Raw genomic sequence first — 19,498 nt, forward strand, 5'->3', positions numbered from 1 at the left:
TTCAAATCACTCGCAAAAATTTAAAAACATCTCCAAATTGTATTCATGCCCAAACACAACTTTAATTTTCAAATACCATATTCACTTCTTCTTCTTTTTTTAACTTTTTTCCGAAATTTCACAATTCTTCCGCCCAAACGCCCACTTAGTCTACTCGGTTCCCCTTATGAACATTTTTCTTGGAACTCTTAACTACTAGACAACCAAGCCTGCAAAATGCACCAGAACTTGTCTCATAGGCTAGACTTCGGCAATAGATTGGAAATTTTATGAGTTTGCTTCAGAACTACCTAAAGAGGTTTACCCAAAAATTAAAGGGAAGAAAAATAAAAAAGGAAACAACATTGCCTTATAAGAATGCTCCAGGATAGGTTCTGAGATACACGGATATATTTCTTCTTCTTTTATGAAAGAAGATACGTGGAATTTGATAGAACATAATGCATTCACACAAATATTAAATCCAAGGATGGATATCCCTACCTAAGTCAAACAATGTCAAATGTGAAAGTAGCAACATGCCTACTACACAATATCTCTATAGAGATTAGGCAGAGGACAATCACTACATGCTCATTTCTGAAACACAGATAAGGTAAATATGGACATACTCACCTTTTTAGAACATTGGCTCCAGTCGATTGGAGTTGTATTATCTACTTTGGACCAATGACAATGGCAATCACCATCAGTTCGGCTGCAGTAAGCCTTACTTTTGCCTCATTGATTAATTTAAAGGCATGCATAATGTTACTGCCCGAGTAGCAATTGAAATCCACTTCGCACGAGACTAAGTTGCTACTCTTATGATGCATTGCCACAAATTAAAGCAATTCAACAAGGACTAGGAGGGACAATAACCACTTTCAACGCCTATGATCCACTGACCTGGCTTTCTACTTGGTACACTCCATTTGGAACGAGCATAGATTCTTCGAGAAATTTCTGTAGTACAGATACATAAATGTCTGGGAAAGTCCGGTAATGGTCTACATGGGGAGATGAGCCAAAGTTGAAAGAGTGAACCTTTCTCCCACTTTTTCTCTGCTCTTCAATAAAAGACTCAACCGACTGAATCGGAATGACCTTGTCAGCAGAACTGTAAAGATAAAGCTGCGGGCAAGAAGGCTGGTTCTTGACAAGGGCAGAAATTATCTTCCTCAGCCGCCTTTGCATTGGAGACAACCAATAATTAAAAGCAGCTAAATTTTATTTTTGTACTTTCTAATCAAAAGCTAAATACCGCGAGCAAAGAATAACAAAAACATGTTGAAGTACTTACGCATTAACATCAGGCAAATTAAGAAGAAATGAGAAAAGCTTCTCAAATGCTGCTAAAAGCAAGGTTTCCATCAACATGGGTTCTTTCCCTTGAATGTTTCCTGAGGTTAACCCACTTTGCACTTCAATTCCTTCACCAGCTTCCACTGAAGGATATACAGAAGAGCTACGCTTCTGCAGCAGGGCTGTAGTAAATCCTGCTGCCCAGACCTGCCGGCGTTTAAGATTGAATTTCCATACGACATTCCATTTTACTCAATTTTGTAGAAACAGAATCAACAGTATACAACAAAACAGAAAATAATGTGGCACATCTTCTTATTAAGGAGGAACGAAAAAGCGCACCAAGAGACCAAAAATCTTCCAAAATGGCAAACGGAATCCCCCCCCCCCCAAAAAAAAAAAAAAAAAAGTATATGTCAAGCAATATATGCATAGAATTTCCTGAAGTTGTGACAAAACTTCCAGCAAAAGGCTCGATCTGTCAAAGAAAGACAATGTCAAGCCCTCAACGGCAAAGAGGGACATCGAATCTCAAAGAACATTTAAGAGCTCTGCGCTCTGCTACTCCTCAAAGAGGTTATGATGCGAAATCTCATTTAGAAACTGAAATTTACAGAATAACTATCTAAAGCCGTTCAACAGTTTGAAACACATTCCAATTCACCCCCTTTCCTTTCACCTCTCTGTTTGTTGAATTCTTGAAATTGGTAGTAGGTATAGCTTAATAAATTCATGATTAAAGGAAAATTGTCAGTAGCTACCAATTGGCATGAAAAATTCCCTTCCTTCTTCAATGACAACAGGAATAAATTTGACGATGGATGCTTATGTTGCAAATTTCCACCAGTGTACAACAGCAGCATGACATATCAAAGAAATATATGAAAAAACAAACATAGAAAATTAAAATACATTTGTGGACTCATAGTATAAAACTCTAATAGATAAGACTAACTACCGGGTATGCGGTTGACAAAAGTTAAATGCCCCTACTGCTAATGATATCATAAATTTGCATGCATAATTCTCATTGTTATAGCAGTAAGGAGTGATTGAGACAAGTCACTTAAAAAAACTCAATCTGTGGGTTTCTATTGAGAATCCCTAAAAAGATGACCACAGGATGCAGCACATCCTTTCATATTCAGGATATTCATTTCTATAGCTAGTTAAAATGTGAGTGAAGAGCATGATCCCGGAATTAAAAGCAGCTAGTACTCAAGCATCATTTGACTCAGTGTCATAACAACAATTGCCATACTAAATTACTAATGAACTGAAAAAAAAAACCATAAACAGAGACAGCACAGGGAGACACAAACACGGAGAGAGAAAGCAGAATTCAGACATTCTGTACAAAGTAATCAATGACACTAAAATGCAAAGGATGATCATTTTGGAATAAATACTTCCCATTGAGAAAAGTCATTTCATTGGCAGGAGAGAGTAAAAACGTTTCAGGTATCTTTGTGACCATATAGTGCAAAGGAGACAATCGTGAAGTGGGAAAAGAAAACTTTCATTTCCTTTCAGCAAATATAGTTCCATTTATCTTCGTCCAACAATATGGTGAAAGCGTAACTTCACAAATGTAACTTATTTAAGATCAAACAAATTCATACCATCAGAAGCAGCTGAATAATATTTTATAAAGTATTTAAGTGATGGTGGGGTGAGGGAAAACCAAATAACCTTGGGGCTTATATCAGGGTCGCCACCTGAATCAACAATACATCCCTTGATCTTTTCCAACAAATCCTCTCTGCTTTTCAAATTCTCCAGAATAGCACCATAACTGCACATAAAACAAATAAGAAAAAAATGAAACAGCTTAAATAACACAATCAAGTTTTTAAGTCCGATAAATCAACCTACGCAAGCCAGCCAGTATTACTGAAGGTGTGAAAAACCAAACATCTTTCACGGCCATCCTTGTCTGACTCCGACATCCACAAAGCAAGCTCATTTGCCAGCACAGCAATCCGCTCCTCTAATTTCTTCCCTAAATCGAACGAAAGCACATCTCTCACAGAAGCAACAAATGTTACAGCGTGAATACCCCTAGCGTTATACAACTCAATGTACCTCCTTAAATGCTTGGGCTTTGACCCGAGCCAACCCAATAACACAACCGTCACAATTGGGCCTTCTTTCGGCGGCACCCCAATTTCAATACCCTTTTCGCTGCCTGCAGCAAAATGCCAATTGAATAATCCGTCTTGCGGACCCGATACTATACGGGCAAAACGATTGCTGGATAGGAAGGGATTGAAGAATTGTGATGTACTGAAGGGAGGATTTGAAAACCTAAATGGAGGTGAAAGTGGGAAGGACGGATTGGAGGAGAAATAGCGATGGGATAAGAAAATGTGGGGGGCGTTTTTGCGAGATAAGGAAAGTGAAGGGGTGGGAAATGAAGAGGGTGATAAAGGAAGGGGCTTGTGATTGAGTTTGAGGAAGAGAGAAGTGGGGAGATGGTGGCGATTTAAACAAGTGAGTAGTCTCACAGAGGCTTCCATGAATGGGAATTTTGCGAGTCGTAGTAGGTTACAGGGGCTGTTATTTCATTTGTAGCCGTGGACTGTTGTAGAGAAAGGAATTGGGCAACGTCTTTTTTCTGCCTGACCCGATTTTAGCTTTAGTGCCTGTGCTTTGGCGTTTACAACAACTAAAGTTACTATTCCTTGCGTGATGGTTTTCAAATACAGAGTATGTCAGTTTCTTTTTTGGAATATATAAAAAAATATTAAAAAGTGTTACACACACTTATCTACAGCTTTCACACTTGAATATTCTACTAATGTGATATGGTAGAAAATTTTCAATTTTACATTATCAGTTTGATTAGAACAATAGGTGAAGTCTAAAATGCTCGACTCTGTTGTGACAATGACTTTTGAAGCGAGCAGAAAAGTCTTTTTTGGAAAAGAGAAACGCTGAAATTAACAAAGTCATAGTTCAGGATTTAACGACTTACGAATTCAGTGACTTTGGCATTGAACGTTCCCAAAATAGTCCAAAATATACGACCTGTTGGGTAGAATAAGTTCACTGAATAACCTACTATCGAAACTCCAATTTCAATCGTTCATCATAAAAAATGAGTTCATTTTCCTTGTGATGTATATTATGTAGTGGGAAGAGAACCAGTAGTAGGAACTTCGTGAAGCATAGAACTCTGCCTGATGGAGAATGTTACAGTCTATCATGGCTTATTAAGTAATGGGTACACAAGAACTTCTTTGAACCAAACTGACTTCATTGTTTGTCAGAGGGCTGTACACTTCAATAACAACATACCTAGTTGCATATGTTAGCAATGAGGCTAAATTTCTGGCACTGTTTCAAGAGAAGGTTCTGACAACCCCAAGGTTGATAACCAATCTAATAAAGCTTTATTCACTAGTTCTGGAACTTCGTCGTGGGGGTAATGCCCTGCCTGCAAGTTTACAAGGAATGTGTTTGGGTAGAACTCCTTAATTCGATTTGCCTTTGCATGATCGACCCAAGGGTCTAGGTCACCCCACAACAACAACAATGGGCAAGAGAGTTGGCTCAGTGCACTGTCAAGTGTATACTTTCTAGGGTTCGACATAAGTTGTCTTAATAGTCTGCAGAATGCAAAGTAGAGAACATCAGCTGAGTTTCTTAACCTAAACTTTTGATAGACAAAAAGCAGTAGGAGCTTTTGCATGAAATGAAAGCCAAAAGAAACTAACATTACAAACAACCTAAATCTGGTGATGGTCACATACTTATCAGGCTACATAGGATATATACAATGATGGAACTTAGAAGTAAGTTTGATGTATCAAACCATTAGGCAAAATGATCCCCAAACTATGAAGCGAAAGGCGTGATAAGGCAGATGTAGTAAGACTATTTTGTACACTTCTGAATGTTAGTAGCTCAACATTGTCTTTGAACTTCGACCAATCTGCAACTCTTTCAGCATTCACTCATAAAGCCCGACGAATCTCAGTTTAAAGTTCAAAACAAAAATTCATCATACAGGCCTGAATCATGAGAGCCAAGGACTTCGATAAGAATGATGATGATATTTATGCTAAGAGTTTAGACTAATATTCCAAATTGATTCGTGGGAAATTTCTAGTAATTACTTCTGCTTCTTCCAAGGGAAATAAAGTATTGTTCTTTTAGCTGCCAAACGTAGGGAAAAACCTATAGGGTGTAGCTGCATTCATACCGGTAATAAACTTCCTCTGCATTTGGATCAGCAGCAGGAATAGCAATTGAATTGACGAGGTAATCATCCACATTTGAATGGTTTCTATAGACCTTCAAGAGACAAACATCAAGAAAGTTAGTTCTTCTGTCTGCTAATAGTTCCTGAAGATTGTCAGTAGCAGTGGCTAAATAACAAATGAAATGCAAATGCAAAAACAACGCATCCATTTCTGATGCATCATCCTGCGAAAGTTCAGTCACCCATTATTAGAAGGCAAGAAACTATTTCTTGCTCCATCTCAATATGATTGTCGCTTTTAATTTTTAGAGAGTCAGCTTACCTATTCCAAGAGTGAGATTCAGCGTTTGTTAAATGTCATCTTTATGAAATGAATTTAGAGTTCGAAAGCCTAGATCACATGAACCACAACAAACAACTTTAGAATTTCAAATCTTTTAGAAAGGTGAGGGAATTACGTGAAGTGAAATTTTTTGACTTTAGAAAAATGAAAAGAGAGAGATGAATTGGGTCAGAGGGAGTAATTTAGAAGAATTAAAAGATTCAGTTGTCCAAAACTGATAAATCTTTGTTTCTGCAAGAACTCGTGTTAGTTGGACCAATATATCAATCAACTACCAAATGTAAGACTTCTTTTGTTTGCTTATCTATTTGGACTCAGTTTACCATATCAAAAAAAGAGCTAGCAGCTATTACTACTTACAGATTCTCTGAGTTAAGACACATATGTGTAAAAGCTAAAAGATAAGAACGCTTGTGCATATTTTGATTATGCAAGCAAAGCAAGAACTAAAATTCATTTTAAAAAGTTGGTAGAAGAAAATTTAGCTAGGAAGCAACATACACCACTCTTAAGCTGAGCTTCAATTTGAGCTGGTTGCATGGTTAGCCAGAATGCCAATCCGACAACAACACGTTGAAAAATTTCCTCTACTGGCCTTACTATGAACTTGTGTAAGGCTGTCTCTTCAGTTTTGTCAGTTGTAGTAACGTCATCCCCAAATTGTCCTGCACTATTTAATAAGGAAACTCCCTTGACTTGCTCAGCTGGCAGTGCTGCTGCTGCTAACAAAGTAGTAAATCCTCCAAGACTGTTAAATAATACAACAGACATCATAATTGAACTTAATCCAATAATATATGCTACTGAAACAGTACTACGAATTAAAACTGCTAAAGTGCATCTTGGAGATTCATGCAATGGCAAGTTGCTAATTAAATGAACTCACCCGTTCCCCACTAAAACTGTGGGTTGTTTAACTATCTCCTTTAAGAAGTCGACAACCTGGTCTCTCCAAATCAAGGCATCATAGTCTATTCGTGCCTTCTCGCTCCAGCCAAATCCGAGCAAATCCAGAGCATACACCTTGTATTTTTTAGCCAGCTCTGGTATGTTATACCTGAAAAAGGAAAGAAAATAGTTTCTGGAGATTAGAAGAAATAGTACAACGCCAAAAAGATTTGCATATGCAAGCTACACCAACTGGTATATTATCTGTCTTTGTAGCATTAATAAATATAATGGACAATGTATGAGCATCACATAAAAAATGGAATTCCTTAATAAAGATCAATTGATCATGGGTTCGAGCCGTGAAATGAGCCACTGATGCTGTTTGGGATGCTTTGTGCACCGGGCTGCCCTTTTTTTTACCTTAATAAAGATCAATACTAGCAAAATCCCATTTTAGGACAAAATCCCATTTTAGGAGTGACAACCAAGAGTTCTTTTGCAATTTTGTTAGAGAACAAAAGTATATCAATTAAAAAAGAACATTATAATCCCACTGAATCTTGTGAACACCATGTCAACTTTATCCCACTAAATCCTGTGAACTCAATGCCATACAAACACAGAGACAGAATTACCTCCAATGAAAAGCGGATGTACCAAATCCGTGAATCAGAACAACTGGAAACCCTTCCCCTTCCTCTACATAATGAATTTTGTGGCCTCGCCATGTCCAATAGTTGTACCCCTCAGGTTTAAATGGTAATTGCTGCAAGCCTATATTATCATTTCTTTGTCAAGTATTTTCCAAAAGTTAGCAACCCTTCCGAAAAGAAGGTAATAAAGCAGCAATATCCTAATGGTAATAGACATACACACACTGATGACTGAACAGATACTAAGAATTCAAAAGGTACGAATGCGTGATGAACTGACCTTGAGAGGATTCAGCAACTACAGAAGGGGGCATAACTGAAGCACCAGTAACAACAATTCTATTAATAGCGAAATTCCTTCTATTTAATTCCCATCTGCCCCCTTCTACCAAAAGAAAAGGGAAAAGAGAGAGATCAAAACCCAACATCAATGAGTTGCACATAGTAATCAAGAACTGGTTAAGGTTGAACAAAAAGCTTACTGAAATGATTACTTCTTCCAGGTACAGCTAACCTGTTACCTGTCGGATTCAACCATTTGGTCCCAGCCGTAGCACAAGAAGTTGACATCGATTTTACTTACAAACTAGAAAGTCCCCAAAAGCCTTGCGCCCGAGGATTCAAGAATCTTTATGGACCTTTGGAACAGTTGAACGTGGAACTTATAAGTTGATGACAGTTTAAATGATTCTCATTGTCTTTTTCCGTGGCTATATTTCTTCAGCTGGTGGCAAGTTTAGTCGTCACAGTTGTTTCCCCGGTTTTTCAATATGCCTTGTTGGGTCAGATTACATATATTTTCACGACTTGGCAATAGAGAAGTTAAGTAATTAATCTGAAATACAATGTTATATTTCTAGTAAATTTTATGGGTGGTCATTCAACTTTGTGTTCATTACACAAAAGTTATTTTTTTTTGTTTATGTTACGTAAAAATTATTTAACTTTGTGTTTGTTACCTAAAAATTATTTTTCTTTTTTTGTTACATAAAAATCATTTTACTTTGCTCTATTTATCACAAAAGTCACATTGGCCACATTATACAATACTTTTACCTTAAAAGACTATTATGCCCTTGACTTTATAAATCCTCTTATTTATATAATACCTTCTATATAATATACTATGTAATATAATTTTACCTAGGTATTTTACTTATAATTAAAATAACTTTAAATTATTTTATTTATTATTTTTATAATATATTCATACATTTAATTTTTTCATGGCAATCACTTTGTTTAATCATATTTAAACATGAACATATTTTAAATATCAAAATAATAAAAAATATTTATTTGAAATAATAACAAACAGATTTGTTTAACAAATGATAGTTTTTTTTATAGTCAATAAAAAATTTAAAAAAATCAAAGATATTTGCATTTAATATTAAAATTTTTAAAGCTTTATCTGTTAATATTATTTATTTTAAAGTATTAATCTGATGTGTCATTGTGTTAAATGTGGGTATTTTATTTATTGGATTAATGATTATGGCTTGACTGGTAAATCAGTAAGCTTTGATTTTATAGTTTTCATTAAAAATATTTTATTAAGTTATTACCTGACAAATTTAATATCTTGAAAATTAACGCTAAGAAAAAATTAAATGTACAAATATATTATAAAAATAATAAATAAATAATATCAAGTTATTTTAATTATTAATAAAATACCTGGGTAAAAGTATATTATATAGCATATAATATAGAAGGTATTACATAAATGGGATGATTTAAAGGGCATAATAGACTTTTCAGGTGAATGATTTGTAAAATCTGGTCAAAGTGATTATTGTGATAACTAGAGCATAGTAAAATAATTTTTGTGTAACAAAAGAAAGAAAAATGACTTTTGGGTAATGAACATAAAGTTGAATGACTTTTACGTAATAAAAGAAAGAAAAATGACTTTTGGATAATAAACACAAAGTTACTCTTATATTTTACATAAAGAGTCTTACATCCCTTACATTAATTAAATATTTTACTAGCTTTGAAAGTACTTGTTATAGCAATATTTTAATAGAAAGGTAGTATAAATTGAACAAGCAAACATAAAACAATCTTCACATGAGGGCTATTTAACATTACTACAATGTGTAAATCACTGAATCACCTCATCTAATAACTCAATCTATTAAAAATGAGAAATTAATTAATTCAATGTAATCAATTGTTTTCGCGCGCTCTTTTTCTCAGAAACAATGCGAGACTAGGACAGGCACTGCCGAAATGCTTCGATGAGGAATCCTTTTGTTCCATGCAGAAGACAAAACAAATTGTCGTCCTCTCGCGACAATGCACTTAGAAATTTCAGAACATCCCATGTATAATATAATACTACACAGATGCTGCGCACAATGTCAAAAGCTTGCTCTTCTTTCATTGTATGCTACATTAGCTGGATTTACTTAGTTCAGCACCAGCTCGTCGTGTTCACCAATGTTTCTGCTTTGGGTTCATCGTTCTTTCATCTTTTACTAAGTATTCCTTGCAGTTTCTTCAACTCTTGGGTCTCTGTCCTAGTTCTCTTCATCCCTTTAGGAGCCACTCAATATAGTAATCATCTCATATAAAAGCTTAAACAGTTATGCAGGACATATATTTATTTACGTCGAAGACTTGAACTCATGACATCTGTTGCCATTTTAAAAACTATGCGACCAACTTTATCCAAAAATTTAAGCCTGAAAACATTTTAATTTTTTATAGTTACATATCCCACACCGTGGTTTTGTTTTCATTGTGCTTTTCAAAAAAAAAACTACTAGTAATTGGTACAATTCTTGTTACCATTCTCTGTATCTTTGCTGTCTTTACAGAATATGTTGGATGCTAATTCCCACCTATGCTTATTTTTTCCTTTTAGACCAGCAAATTGTTTGAATTTCCAGTGTTCGAACCATACCTAAGAGAGAAAATTAAACCCCTGCTAAATGGAGGGAGCTTCAACATATAACAGAGCTCTACAACTAAAAATCTCGTCGACTATGAGGCAAAGAAGAAGTGGTTACGAGCCATCAGATACGGAGACAGATTGGACGTTGGACAGTCCACACCAGGAAGCAAATGCAAACAATGAAAAAGAAATACATGTTGAAGAACCTGAATGCGAAGATCCAAATGTAGCATTGCAGAAAGCAAAGGACAATAAGTTTTTGAATGTAAGCCGGAGGACTAATGTTCCAAGTCCTGCTCGAAGGAGAACTACTAAGTCTCCTTATAAGCCTCGTAGAGATACCGATGATGATGATGATGTTCATTCTCCTGCAAAAGCTTTACCAAGAAGTGTTAGCACATTTTCGCGCAGGCCTGATTTATATTCTCGTAGAAATGTTAGTCCTTTTCAAAAATCTGAGTACCGTAGACATACATCTCCATATAAATATGCGGGAGAGGACCATCATCTAGATAAGGATGAATTTGCTGATTCAAATAGAAAGCAAAACAATGTTCACAGTAGACTCGGTGAGAAATCAAATTATAATCGCAGGTATGCTTCTGCTCCTAGACCTGACAGACAACATAGGTTTGATGCTTCCAAGGAGCGAAGGAAAGCAGATAAGACGCCGTCCCAATTGCCAATTAGGAGCTTGTCGCGGAAAGAGAGGGAAACTCCGAGTAAACATGGACCTACAGGAGGTGAACTTAATGAAATGATTGCCAAAGCAAAGATTTCTGGAAGCAGTACAGACGCTAATCATATGTTTGAAAGCACAGAAACCATTGCACCTGGTGATATTTTCTTTTCTCAGGATTGTGCAGCCTTGACTATGCAGCAGATTACTGAAAACAAATCCAATAAAAAGACTCAGGTACTGACTGATAGGAATGTTGTACTATCTGTGAAAACACCTGCCAATTTTAATAATCAGAGTAGCAGAAGGAATTTATCTAGTAATACTATGACTCGACCAACTATGAGCGCGAGCTCTTCAGTAAGCAGGCAGAGCAGTAATATGAGTGAGGCTAGTGGAAGGACAACTGCAAGTATGAAAAGATTCACCGCGAACAGGCAAAAGAAGCAATCAGAAGCATGGTTTTCTTGTCTCAATAAGGGATCATGTAGAACCTCAAGAAGAGAATCTCCAGAAAGAGGGCAGCCGATTGATGAAGCTTTAGTTATTGCCAAGGCATCTGTAGTTGAAAGCCTGAAACCCTTCTGGGCTGATAGGTATCAACTTGCTTCACTAGAAGGATTCACTTGCCACAAGCAAGAAGCTTTACTACTTAAAGACCTGGTAAAGACGAGGAAATTTTGTGGTAGTTAACTTTTTCTGTTTAGATTACACAAGTTTCTTTGCTTTTCTAATGCTTTTTCTTTTAGGTTTCTTCAAATGAAACCTTTCCACAGATCTTATTCAAGGGACCTTCTGGCTCTGGGAAGAGAACGCTCGCGATTGCTCTTCTTCGTGAAATATATGGAGATGCAATCTGCAATGTAAGTAGAAATGTAGAATGACACTTATTAGAAGATATAGAGCTATGCTACATTTTTTATGGTTCATCAGTAGAAATCTTCAAGTTTTTTATGTTTCTGTTTCGCAGATATCCCATGATCTGAGATACTTCCAAATTAAGGTACCTTAGGCTTTGATTTCTTTTCTGCTATTTATTTATTTATTTTTCTGATCTTCCACACTTTTATAAAATTAAAAATAATTGTGCGGCTTAAAGGTCGTGTTTTTCAATCTCGATTCATCTGTTAAGAGCTTGATGTTTGTAATTAAACACCACATTGTGAATTAGCACCCTTTATTGGGTAAATTGAAATGCCATTTTTATCGCATAACCAGTACCAAGTATCAGTTTTCTTTTTCTCTTCTTATCCCCTATTTGCTAATAGGAAACAAGGCCAGTGCAAGTTGTTGTACCAGTAAGCTCAAGTCCTCACCATATAGAGCTCAACGTTCAATTAGAACCTAATGCTAGATATGCAATAATGGCTTTCGTTAAGCAAATAAGCACCGAGTATGCACTGACCCCTGAAATCAGCAGAATGAATATGAAGGCTGATTACAAAGGTTCGATGCAAAAACTGTTTTAAAAACATTGTATCACTTCAGTCTTGATAGCTAATTAAGAAATAAATTGCTTCTCACAGTAATAGTTCTTTATAATGTGGACAAAGCTGCGGAGAACATACAGCACTTGATAAAATGGATAATGGACTGCTATTCAGATGCTTGCAAACTCATTCTCTGCTGTGAAGATGATGTATCCATACTTGACTCAGTGAAAAGCCGCTGCAAAGTTGTTGAACTTGCAGCTCCTGTAACTCATGAAGTAAGTCTCACAATAGTACTTTCTAATACAATTTACATTAACATTGACTACAAATGTAGCATGTCATTTGGAAAATGTGTGTCATTTTGGGCCATCATATCTTCAACCAGACACGAAAATTCCTTCTAACTTTATCTTTTGCATTGCCTTAGATCATGGAAGTTCTTATTCAGATAGCAAGAAAGGAAGATTTTGAACTACCAATGGGCTTTGCGGCTAAGATAGCCGCCAAATCAAAGCAAAACCTGAGGAGAGCAATTATGGCTCTTGAAGCCTGCAAAGCACACAAGTAGGAGTATTACTACTTACAAATATTGTCCTCTATTTTATAGATTACTGATCCACATACTTTGTACAGCTATCCCTTTGCCGAAGACCAACCAATTTCAATAGGATGGGAGGAGATCATAATAGAACTTGCAGCAGAGATTCTAGCTCATCCCACCCCAACAAGGTATTGAAATTCTAAATCCAAATCTATTCTTCTAACGATATATCAAAGTTAACAGTGAAGGTTTATGATTTAATTAGGTTATTCTCTGTTCGGGGGAAGTTTCAAAAACTTTTGGTGGAGTTTGTGCATCCAAAACTTATTCTCCTGGTAAAGTATATGTACTTTTAAGAGAATGGTTGAAAGGTAGTAATATTTAAGGAAGATCATGACATGGTTATGTTCAATGCATGCAGAAACTAGTTGAAGAATTCCTTAAGAGGGTAGATGCTGGTATAAGAAGGGAAATTTATTATTGGCATGCTTATTATGTAAGCTCTCTCCTTCTATATTAAAATATGTTTTTGAGAAAAGTTCGTTGAGTAACACAAGGCGATTTGCAGGAGAAGAGACTCCCTCTTGGAACAGTTGCTTTGTTAAAATTAGAAGGTACCTTGTTATGCTATGGCCTATGTATATATATGACATTTTAAGACTCATCAGTTCTATTCACCTGAATTGTTGATAGATTTATGTGTATAACTGCAGAATTTGTGGCAAAATTTATGAGCATATACAGGAAAACTTTGGGCAGCCGTCAACAGTTTCAATAAAATTCGTGACTACATGGCGGCTAGTTTGATTGAGGGAAGGCTCAAATTTTGGTGCAACAGCCAACAACTCTTCCCCTTTTATCAAATACTCTGCATCCGTAATAGGATAAAAGTCATTCTTGGGAACTCTGGCAGATTGTAAAGATAATATTGTGTGAATGTGGTGATGCATACAAACAGAAAGCTCGTATGCATCTGGCTGTAAGCTTTTTGGGAGTTCTTTAACTGGTCCGTTATATATCTAGAGACAAATTACTAGTATTATGTTATGCAGTTAAATTTTTCTGTAACAGTCTCGTTTGTTCCGATATTTTTTTGTTGTTATAGTGAGGTGTTGTTGTAAAGGACATATATTATAACATACATAAAAATCGATTCCGAAAAAAATTGGCTTTTATAGTGAATGGTTGATATATAGAGATGCAGGTCTAACTATATTATTTAGAATTCATTATACTGTATGTCCAAATCAGTATTTTACAAGGCGTTTTCGGGGCGAGGCGCATCAAAAATGACCCGAGGCAATGGTGTGGAGCGAAAGTTTCAAGAGGCATACGCCCAGCAATTGGGGGCGCCCGGGCGTTTGAGGCGCGTTTTTGTAGTGAGGCAGAATGCACCGCCCCGCCATCGCACCTATTAATTTTCAGCAAAACCAGCGATAGCGAGCCTTGTCCGAGCTCAACTCTCGGACTGCCATCAGGAGGTCATGGCTGACATCATATCCCACAAAGTCTGCCTTTCCAGGTTTTCATGCAGGAATCCAGGCAACTTCCCATTAAGGAATCCAGGCAGGAATCCAGGCAGCTTTTCATACAGGAATCCAGGCACCTTTCCAGGCTGGAATGCACCAAGCTGTTTTAGACAGCCAACCAACCCTTTGTATAGCCATTTTAGTTCTATAAATAGGCTTTGTTTTCATTCTTTGTAAGGCATCAGATATTGAATAAACACAACAGAAAATTGGCACTTGCCTCCCAAATTCGAGTCTCTTTATTTCAAAGCTTTCTTGCTCGTTTCGTGTGATTGCCATCGCTTTAGCACGATTGTGCTAATTATTGTCTAAGGGCTGAAGCTAAGTAGCAGTCAGGCTTACTTTGCTGCCCTCGCCGAACCTTCAGAAAAACGGTTCCGTGACAAGTGGTATCAGAGCCTAGGTTCTTGCATGGCTAAGAACTCACACCGTAACGTTGAAGAAACCCACATTGAAGAGAACCCAGAACCACAAAGAGGCATGGGTCGAAAGCGCGACAAAAGTAGGGCCAGGGATGCATCTCCACCTGAAAGTGAGTTGCTGCCCTATACTGCACCCGAAACTTCTCAAGCTATATCTCTAGACGAGAGAGTTTGTATGATAGAGAAGGGTCTAGAAGGCCACACATCGTCGTATTTCCGCTGCAGAAATCAATATTTGTTCACTTGAGTCAGTTGCCCTTGATGGACTTCAAGAAGTCAGAGGGAACGTTCAGGAGCAAGATGACGGGCTAAACAACCTTGAACTCAAGCTCACTGAGGCTTTGTCTTCCTTACAGGCAGAAGTTGAAGCTTTAAGACAACGCCTAGAGGAGACAGAAGGAACCACTGGGCGAGGTCCCATCACTGTCCGAGAAACACGTATCGAGGCTCCCAAACCCAAAGAATTTCGAGGTGAAAGAAGCGCTCAAGACGTGGAAAACTTCTTGTGGCAGCTGGATGCTTATTTCGAGCATGTAAGCATTACCAGCGATGCTGCCAAAATCCGAACGGCAGCCATGTATTTATCTGAAACCGCCATACTTTGGTGGCGCCGAAAGAAGGCAGATATGGAGAAAGGGACGTGCTTCATTGATACCTGGAAGCAGTTCAAAGAGGAGCTAAAACGGCAGTTTTATCCTCAAAATGTTGTGCACGAAGCTCGCCGACAGTTGAGAGAGCTTAGGCAAACATCCTCCATCCGTGAGTACGTAAAGGAGTTTACAAAGCTCACCCTTCAGATCCCCAACTTAACAAGTGAGGATCTATTGTTCCATTTCTTGGATGGCTTGCAGAATTGGGCCAAACAAGAATTACAAAGGCAACAGATCGACGACGTCGATGAGGCTATTGTAGTAGCCGAGTCATTAGCAGATTTCCGGACCGGAGCGTCTAAGGGAAACAACAATCGGAGCCAAGCTGCTGCTGCTCCAAAGGCGGACACCAATCGAGGCAAAGGCAGATTCATTCCCAATCGGAGCAATGATAATCGAGGTAACCGCAATCACTCTTTTAATTATCGCAAGGACTACGATGATAAGAGGAAAGGAGCACCAAAGGCTGCTCAGCGAGATGTTTGTTATCTTTGCGGTAACCATTCTCATTCTGCTCGAGATTGTCCTACTCTAAACAAGTTAGGAGCAATCGTCGCAGCACACCAGCAGCAAGGACAAACTGCTGCGCCTATTGGTAGGCAACCGGAGGAGCGAAGAGCACCAGCTGATGGTGTAGGACTAGAGAAGAACAAGGCCGTAGGCTTGTTCAATCATATGGCCTTGATAAACCATATGACCATTGCCGCTATTGCTGCCCAACCGCCTCGTATGAGGCCACGTGAATCTTTATTCGTCGATGCCAAGTTGAATGGCAAAGACGTACGCATCATGGTGGATACAGGTGCGACTCATAACTTCGTGATGAAAGAACGAGCTAGGGAGCTTGGACTTGCTTTCATATCCAGCGACACGATGATGAAGACTGTCAATGCCCTTCCCACTACCGTTCATGGCTTTGCTCCTAACGTACAGATTGCTTTAGGAGACTGGCAGGGATTGACAGACTTCACTGTTGCTCCCATGGATGTCTTTGACATCATTCTAGGATTGGACTTTTGGTACGAGGTCAACGCACTTATTGCACCACGTATCAACCAGCTTCACATAAGCGACCCTGGAGGTTCATGTATTGTGCCCCTTGTTCGGGTACCACAAACCGGAGTGCATCTGTCAGCGATGCAACTTGTGAAAGGCTTCAAGAAAGGAGAACCAACATTTCTTGCAACCTTGACGGGAATCGTTGAGCATTCCCTTGAGGCAGTAGCATTGCCTCCCCGTATTGAGCAAGTCCTTGAAGATAATAAGGACGTGATGCCGGAGGAACTTCCCAAACATTTGCCACCACGGAGGGAAGTTGATCATCAGATCGAGCTGGTTCCAGGGGCAAAGCCACCTGCCATGTCGCCTTATCGCATGGCGCCCCCAGAACTGGAGGAATTGAGGAAGCAACTCAAGGAGTTGCTAGAAGCTGGCCACATACGACCATCCAAAGCACCCTACGGAGCTCCTGTCTTATTTCAGAAGAAGAAGGAGGGTACCATGCGGTTATGTATTGATTACAGGGCCCTTAACAAGGTCACGGTAAAGAATAAGTACCCTATCCCTCTTATTGCTGATTTATTTGATCGTTTGGGGCAGGCAAAGGTGTTCACCAAGATGGATCTGAGGAAAGGTTATTACCAAGTGCGGATTGCGGATGGAGACGAGCCCAAGACAACCTGTGTTACACGATATGGGGCTTTTGAATGGTTGGTAATGCCATTCGGTTTAACAAATGCTCCAGCAACCTTCTGCACTTTGATGAACAAACTATTCCATCCCTTCTTGGATCAGTTCGTTGTCATCTATCTAGATGATATCGTGGTTTACAGCAACGACATGGAGGACCATGCAGAACATCTCCGCAAGGTATTCCAGGTACTAAGGGAAAATGATCTGTGCGTCAAGCGGGAGAAATGCAGCTTTGCACAGCCCGTAGTACAATTCCTTGGGCATACAATCAGCCACGGGGAAATTCGGATGGATAGGGACAAGGTGGAAGCTATCCACGACTGGGAAGCTCCAACAAAGGTGCCGGAACTTCGGTCCTTTCTTGGCTTAGCCAACTATTATCGGAGATTCATCTTTGGTTACTCGGCTATTGCAATCTCCCCTCACTGACTTGCTGAAGAAGGACAGAGAGTGGGAATGGAGCGACATATGCCAGAAGGCATTCGAGAAACTCAAGGCAGCAATCACCAAGGAACCCGTATTGGCCCTGCCTGATTTCTCGAAGGTATTTGAAGTCCAGACTGATGCGTCTGACTTTGCTATAGGAGGCGTGCTGATGCAAGATGGCCATCCTATAGCTTTTGAGAGTCGAAAACTGAATGACGCTGAAAGGCGTTACACTGTCCAAGAGAAGGAAATGACTGTTGTAGTTCACTGCTTAAGGACTTGGCGTCATTATTTGCTGGGAGCACATTTTGTTGTCAAGACTGACAACGTTGCAACAAGCTACTTCCAGACGCAGAAGAAGCTATCTGCCAAGCAAGCTCGTTGGCAAGATTTCTTGGCAGAATTCGACTACACCCTGGAATACAAGCCAGGAAAAGCTAACGTAGTAGCCGATGCTTTAAGTCGCAAGACAATATTGGCAAACATGGTTAGCTCAGCAAGCAGTGGCATCATCCAGACCATCAAAGAAGGTATGCAACTTGATCCCGTAGCTAAACAACTTTTTGCTTTGGCCAGTCAGGGCAAAACTCAGCGCTTTTGGGAGGAAGATGGTCTCTTGTATACCTCTGGCAAGAGGATTTACGTGCCCAAATGGGCAAATCTCCGGCGTACTCTTCTGAAGGAAGGCCATGACTCTGCCTGGGCAGGTCATCCAGGGCAAAAACGCACAATGGCCCTGATCGAGTCTTCTTATTATTGGCCTCGGATGCGGGACGACATCGAGGTATATGTACGCACTTGTCTAGTTTGCCAGCAAGACAAGGTGGAATCCAAGCTTCCAGGGGGATTACTTGAGCCGCTGCCAGTTGCGGCGAAGCCATGGGACAGCATAACCATGGACTTCATCACGTGTTTGCCAAATTCGGAGGGATTCGGCACCATTATGGTGGTTGTCGACAGGTTCACCAAGTATGCAACATTCTCGGCCACCACTGCCGGTTGCAAAGCTAAGGAGGCAGCACGTATATTTTTGAGGGACATCGTGAAATATTGGGGTGTGCCTAAGCACATTGTAAGCGATCGAGACCCTCGTTTCACAGGCGCATTCTGGAGAGAATTGTTCAGCTTGTTGGGAACTCAATTGCACTTCTCAACAAGTTTCCATCCACAGACAGATGGGCAAACGGAAAGGATTAATGCCTTGCTTGAATGCTATCTGAGGCATTATGTCAGCACCAATCAGAAAGACTGGGCTAAGCTACTGGACATAGCTCAATTCTCTTACAACTTACAACGCAGCGAAGCGACTGGGAAGAGTCCCTTCGAGCTTGCAACTGGGCAACAGCCCAACACTCCTCAGTCATTGCCCGCCAACGTCGGATTGAAGAATCCGGGGGCTTTTCACATGGCCAAATTTTGGGAGGAACAAGCCGATCTAGCCAGGTCATATCTTGACAAGGCTGCGCGTAAAATGAAGAAATTTGCAGATCGGAAACGTCGTCCAGTCAATTACCAGATTGGAGACAGGGTCATGGTGAAACTAAATCCACGGTAGTTCAAATCACTGCGAGGCGTACATCATAGTTTGATTCGCCGATATGAGGGTCCGTTCGAAATTGTTGCCAAAGTGGGGATAATATCATATCGACTGGACATGCCGCGTCATCTGAAAATCTATCTAGTCTTCCATGTTAGCCAACTTAAACCATATTTCGAAGACATGGAAGACAAGGATCGGGCGCAGACCAGTCGAAGCCAGATCTTTGCTACTCCGCCAGCAACAGACAAGCAGTTGGAGGCCATCATAGACCATCAGTTGGTCCGTGGAAAAGGATGGGGCAAT

The 19,498-nt window shown here is 39.3% G+C and overlaps 2 protein-coding genes across 7 annotated transcripts; one reads left to right on the forward strand and one right to left on the reverse strand.

Moving 5' to 3' along the window:
• Positions 1–327: 327 nt before the first annotated feature.
• On the reverse strand, positions 328–8,154 carry LOC104119096 (uncharacterized). 6 transcript variants are annotated; one of them, XM_009630531.3, is made up of 9 exons: positions 7,900–8,143; positions 7,659–7,760; positions 7,361–7,499; positions 6,721–6,891; positions 6,336–6,582; positions 5,492–5,583; positions 2,977–3,079; positions 1,283–1,491; positions 328–1,168 (listed from the first exon to the last, which is right to left on the reverse strand). In XM_009630531.3, the coding sequence occupies exons 1-9, from the start codon at positions 7,946–7,948 to the stop codon at positions 874–876; spliced, it is 1,407 nt and encodes a 468-aa protein (XP_009628826.1). In that variant the 5' UTR covers positions 7,949–8,143; the 3' UTR covers positions 328–873. The 6 variants fall into 6 exon arrangements, with proteins under 6 accessions (XP_009628826.1, XP_009628817.1, XP_009628812.1 ...); XM_009630522.3 differs by having other exon boundaries at positions 7,659–7,763; XM_009630517.3 differs by having other exon boundaries at positions 7,861–8,143.
• Positions 8,155–10,320: 2,166 nt separating this feature from the next.
• LOC104119129 (uncharacterized) lies at positions 10,321–13,786 on the forward strand. Its single transcript, XM_070193192.1, has 11 exons — positions 10,321–11,625; positions 11,712–11,825; positions 11,933–11,965; positions 12,231–12,408; positions 12,489–12,670; positions 12,823–12,959; positions 13,029–13,124; positions 13,202–13,271; positions 13,358–13,432; positions 13,505–13,550; positions 13,650–13,786. Exons 1-11 carry the CDS (start codon positions 10,321–10,323, stop codon positions 13,712–13,714), a joined length of 2,301 nt encoding a protein of 766 aa, XP_070049293.1. The 3' UTR covers positions 13,715–13,786.
• Positions 13,787–19,498: the final 5,712 nt, after the last annotated feature.

The sequence above is a fragment of the Nicotiana tomentosiformis genome, chromosome 2 (genome assembly GCF_000390325.3).
Source record: "Nicotiana tomentosiformis chromosome 2, ASM39032v3, whole genome shotgun sequence".
NCBI lineage: Eukaryota > Viridiplantae > Streptophyta > Magnoliopsida > Solanales > Solanaceae > Nicotiana > Nicotiana tomentosiformis.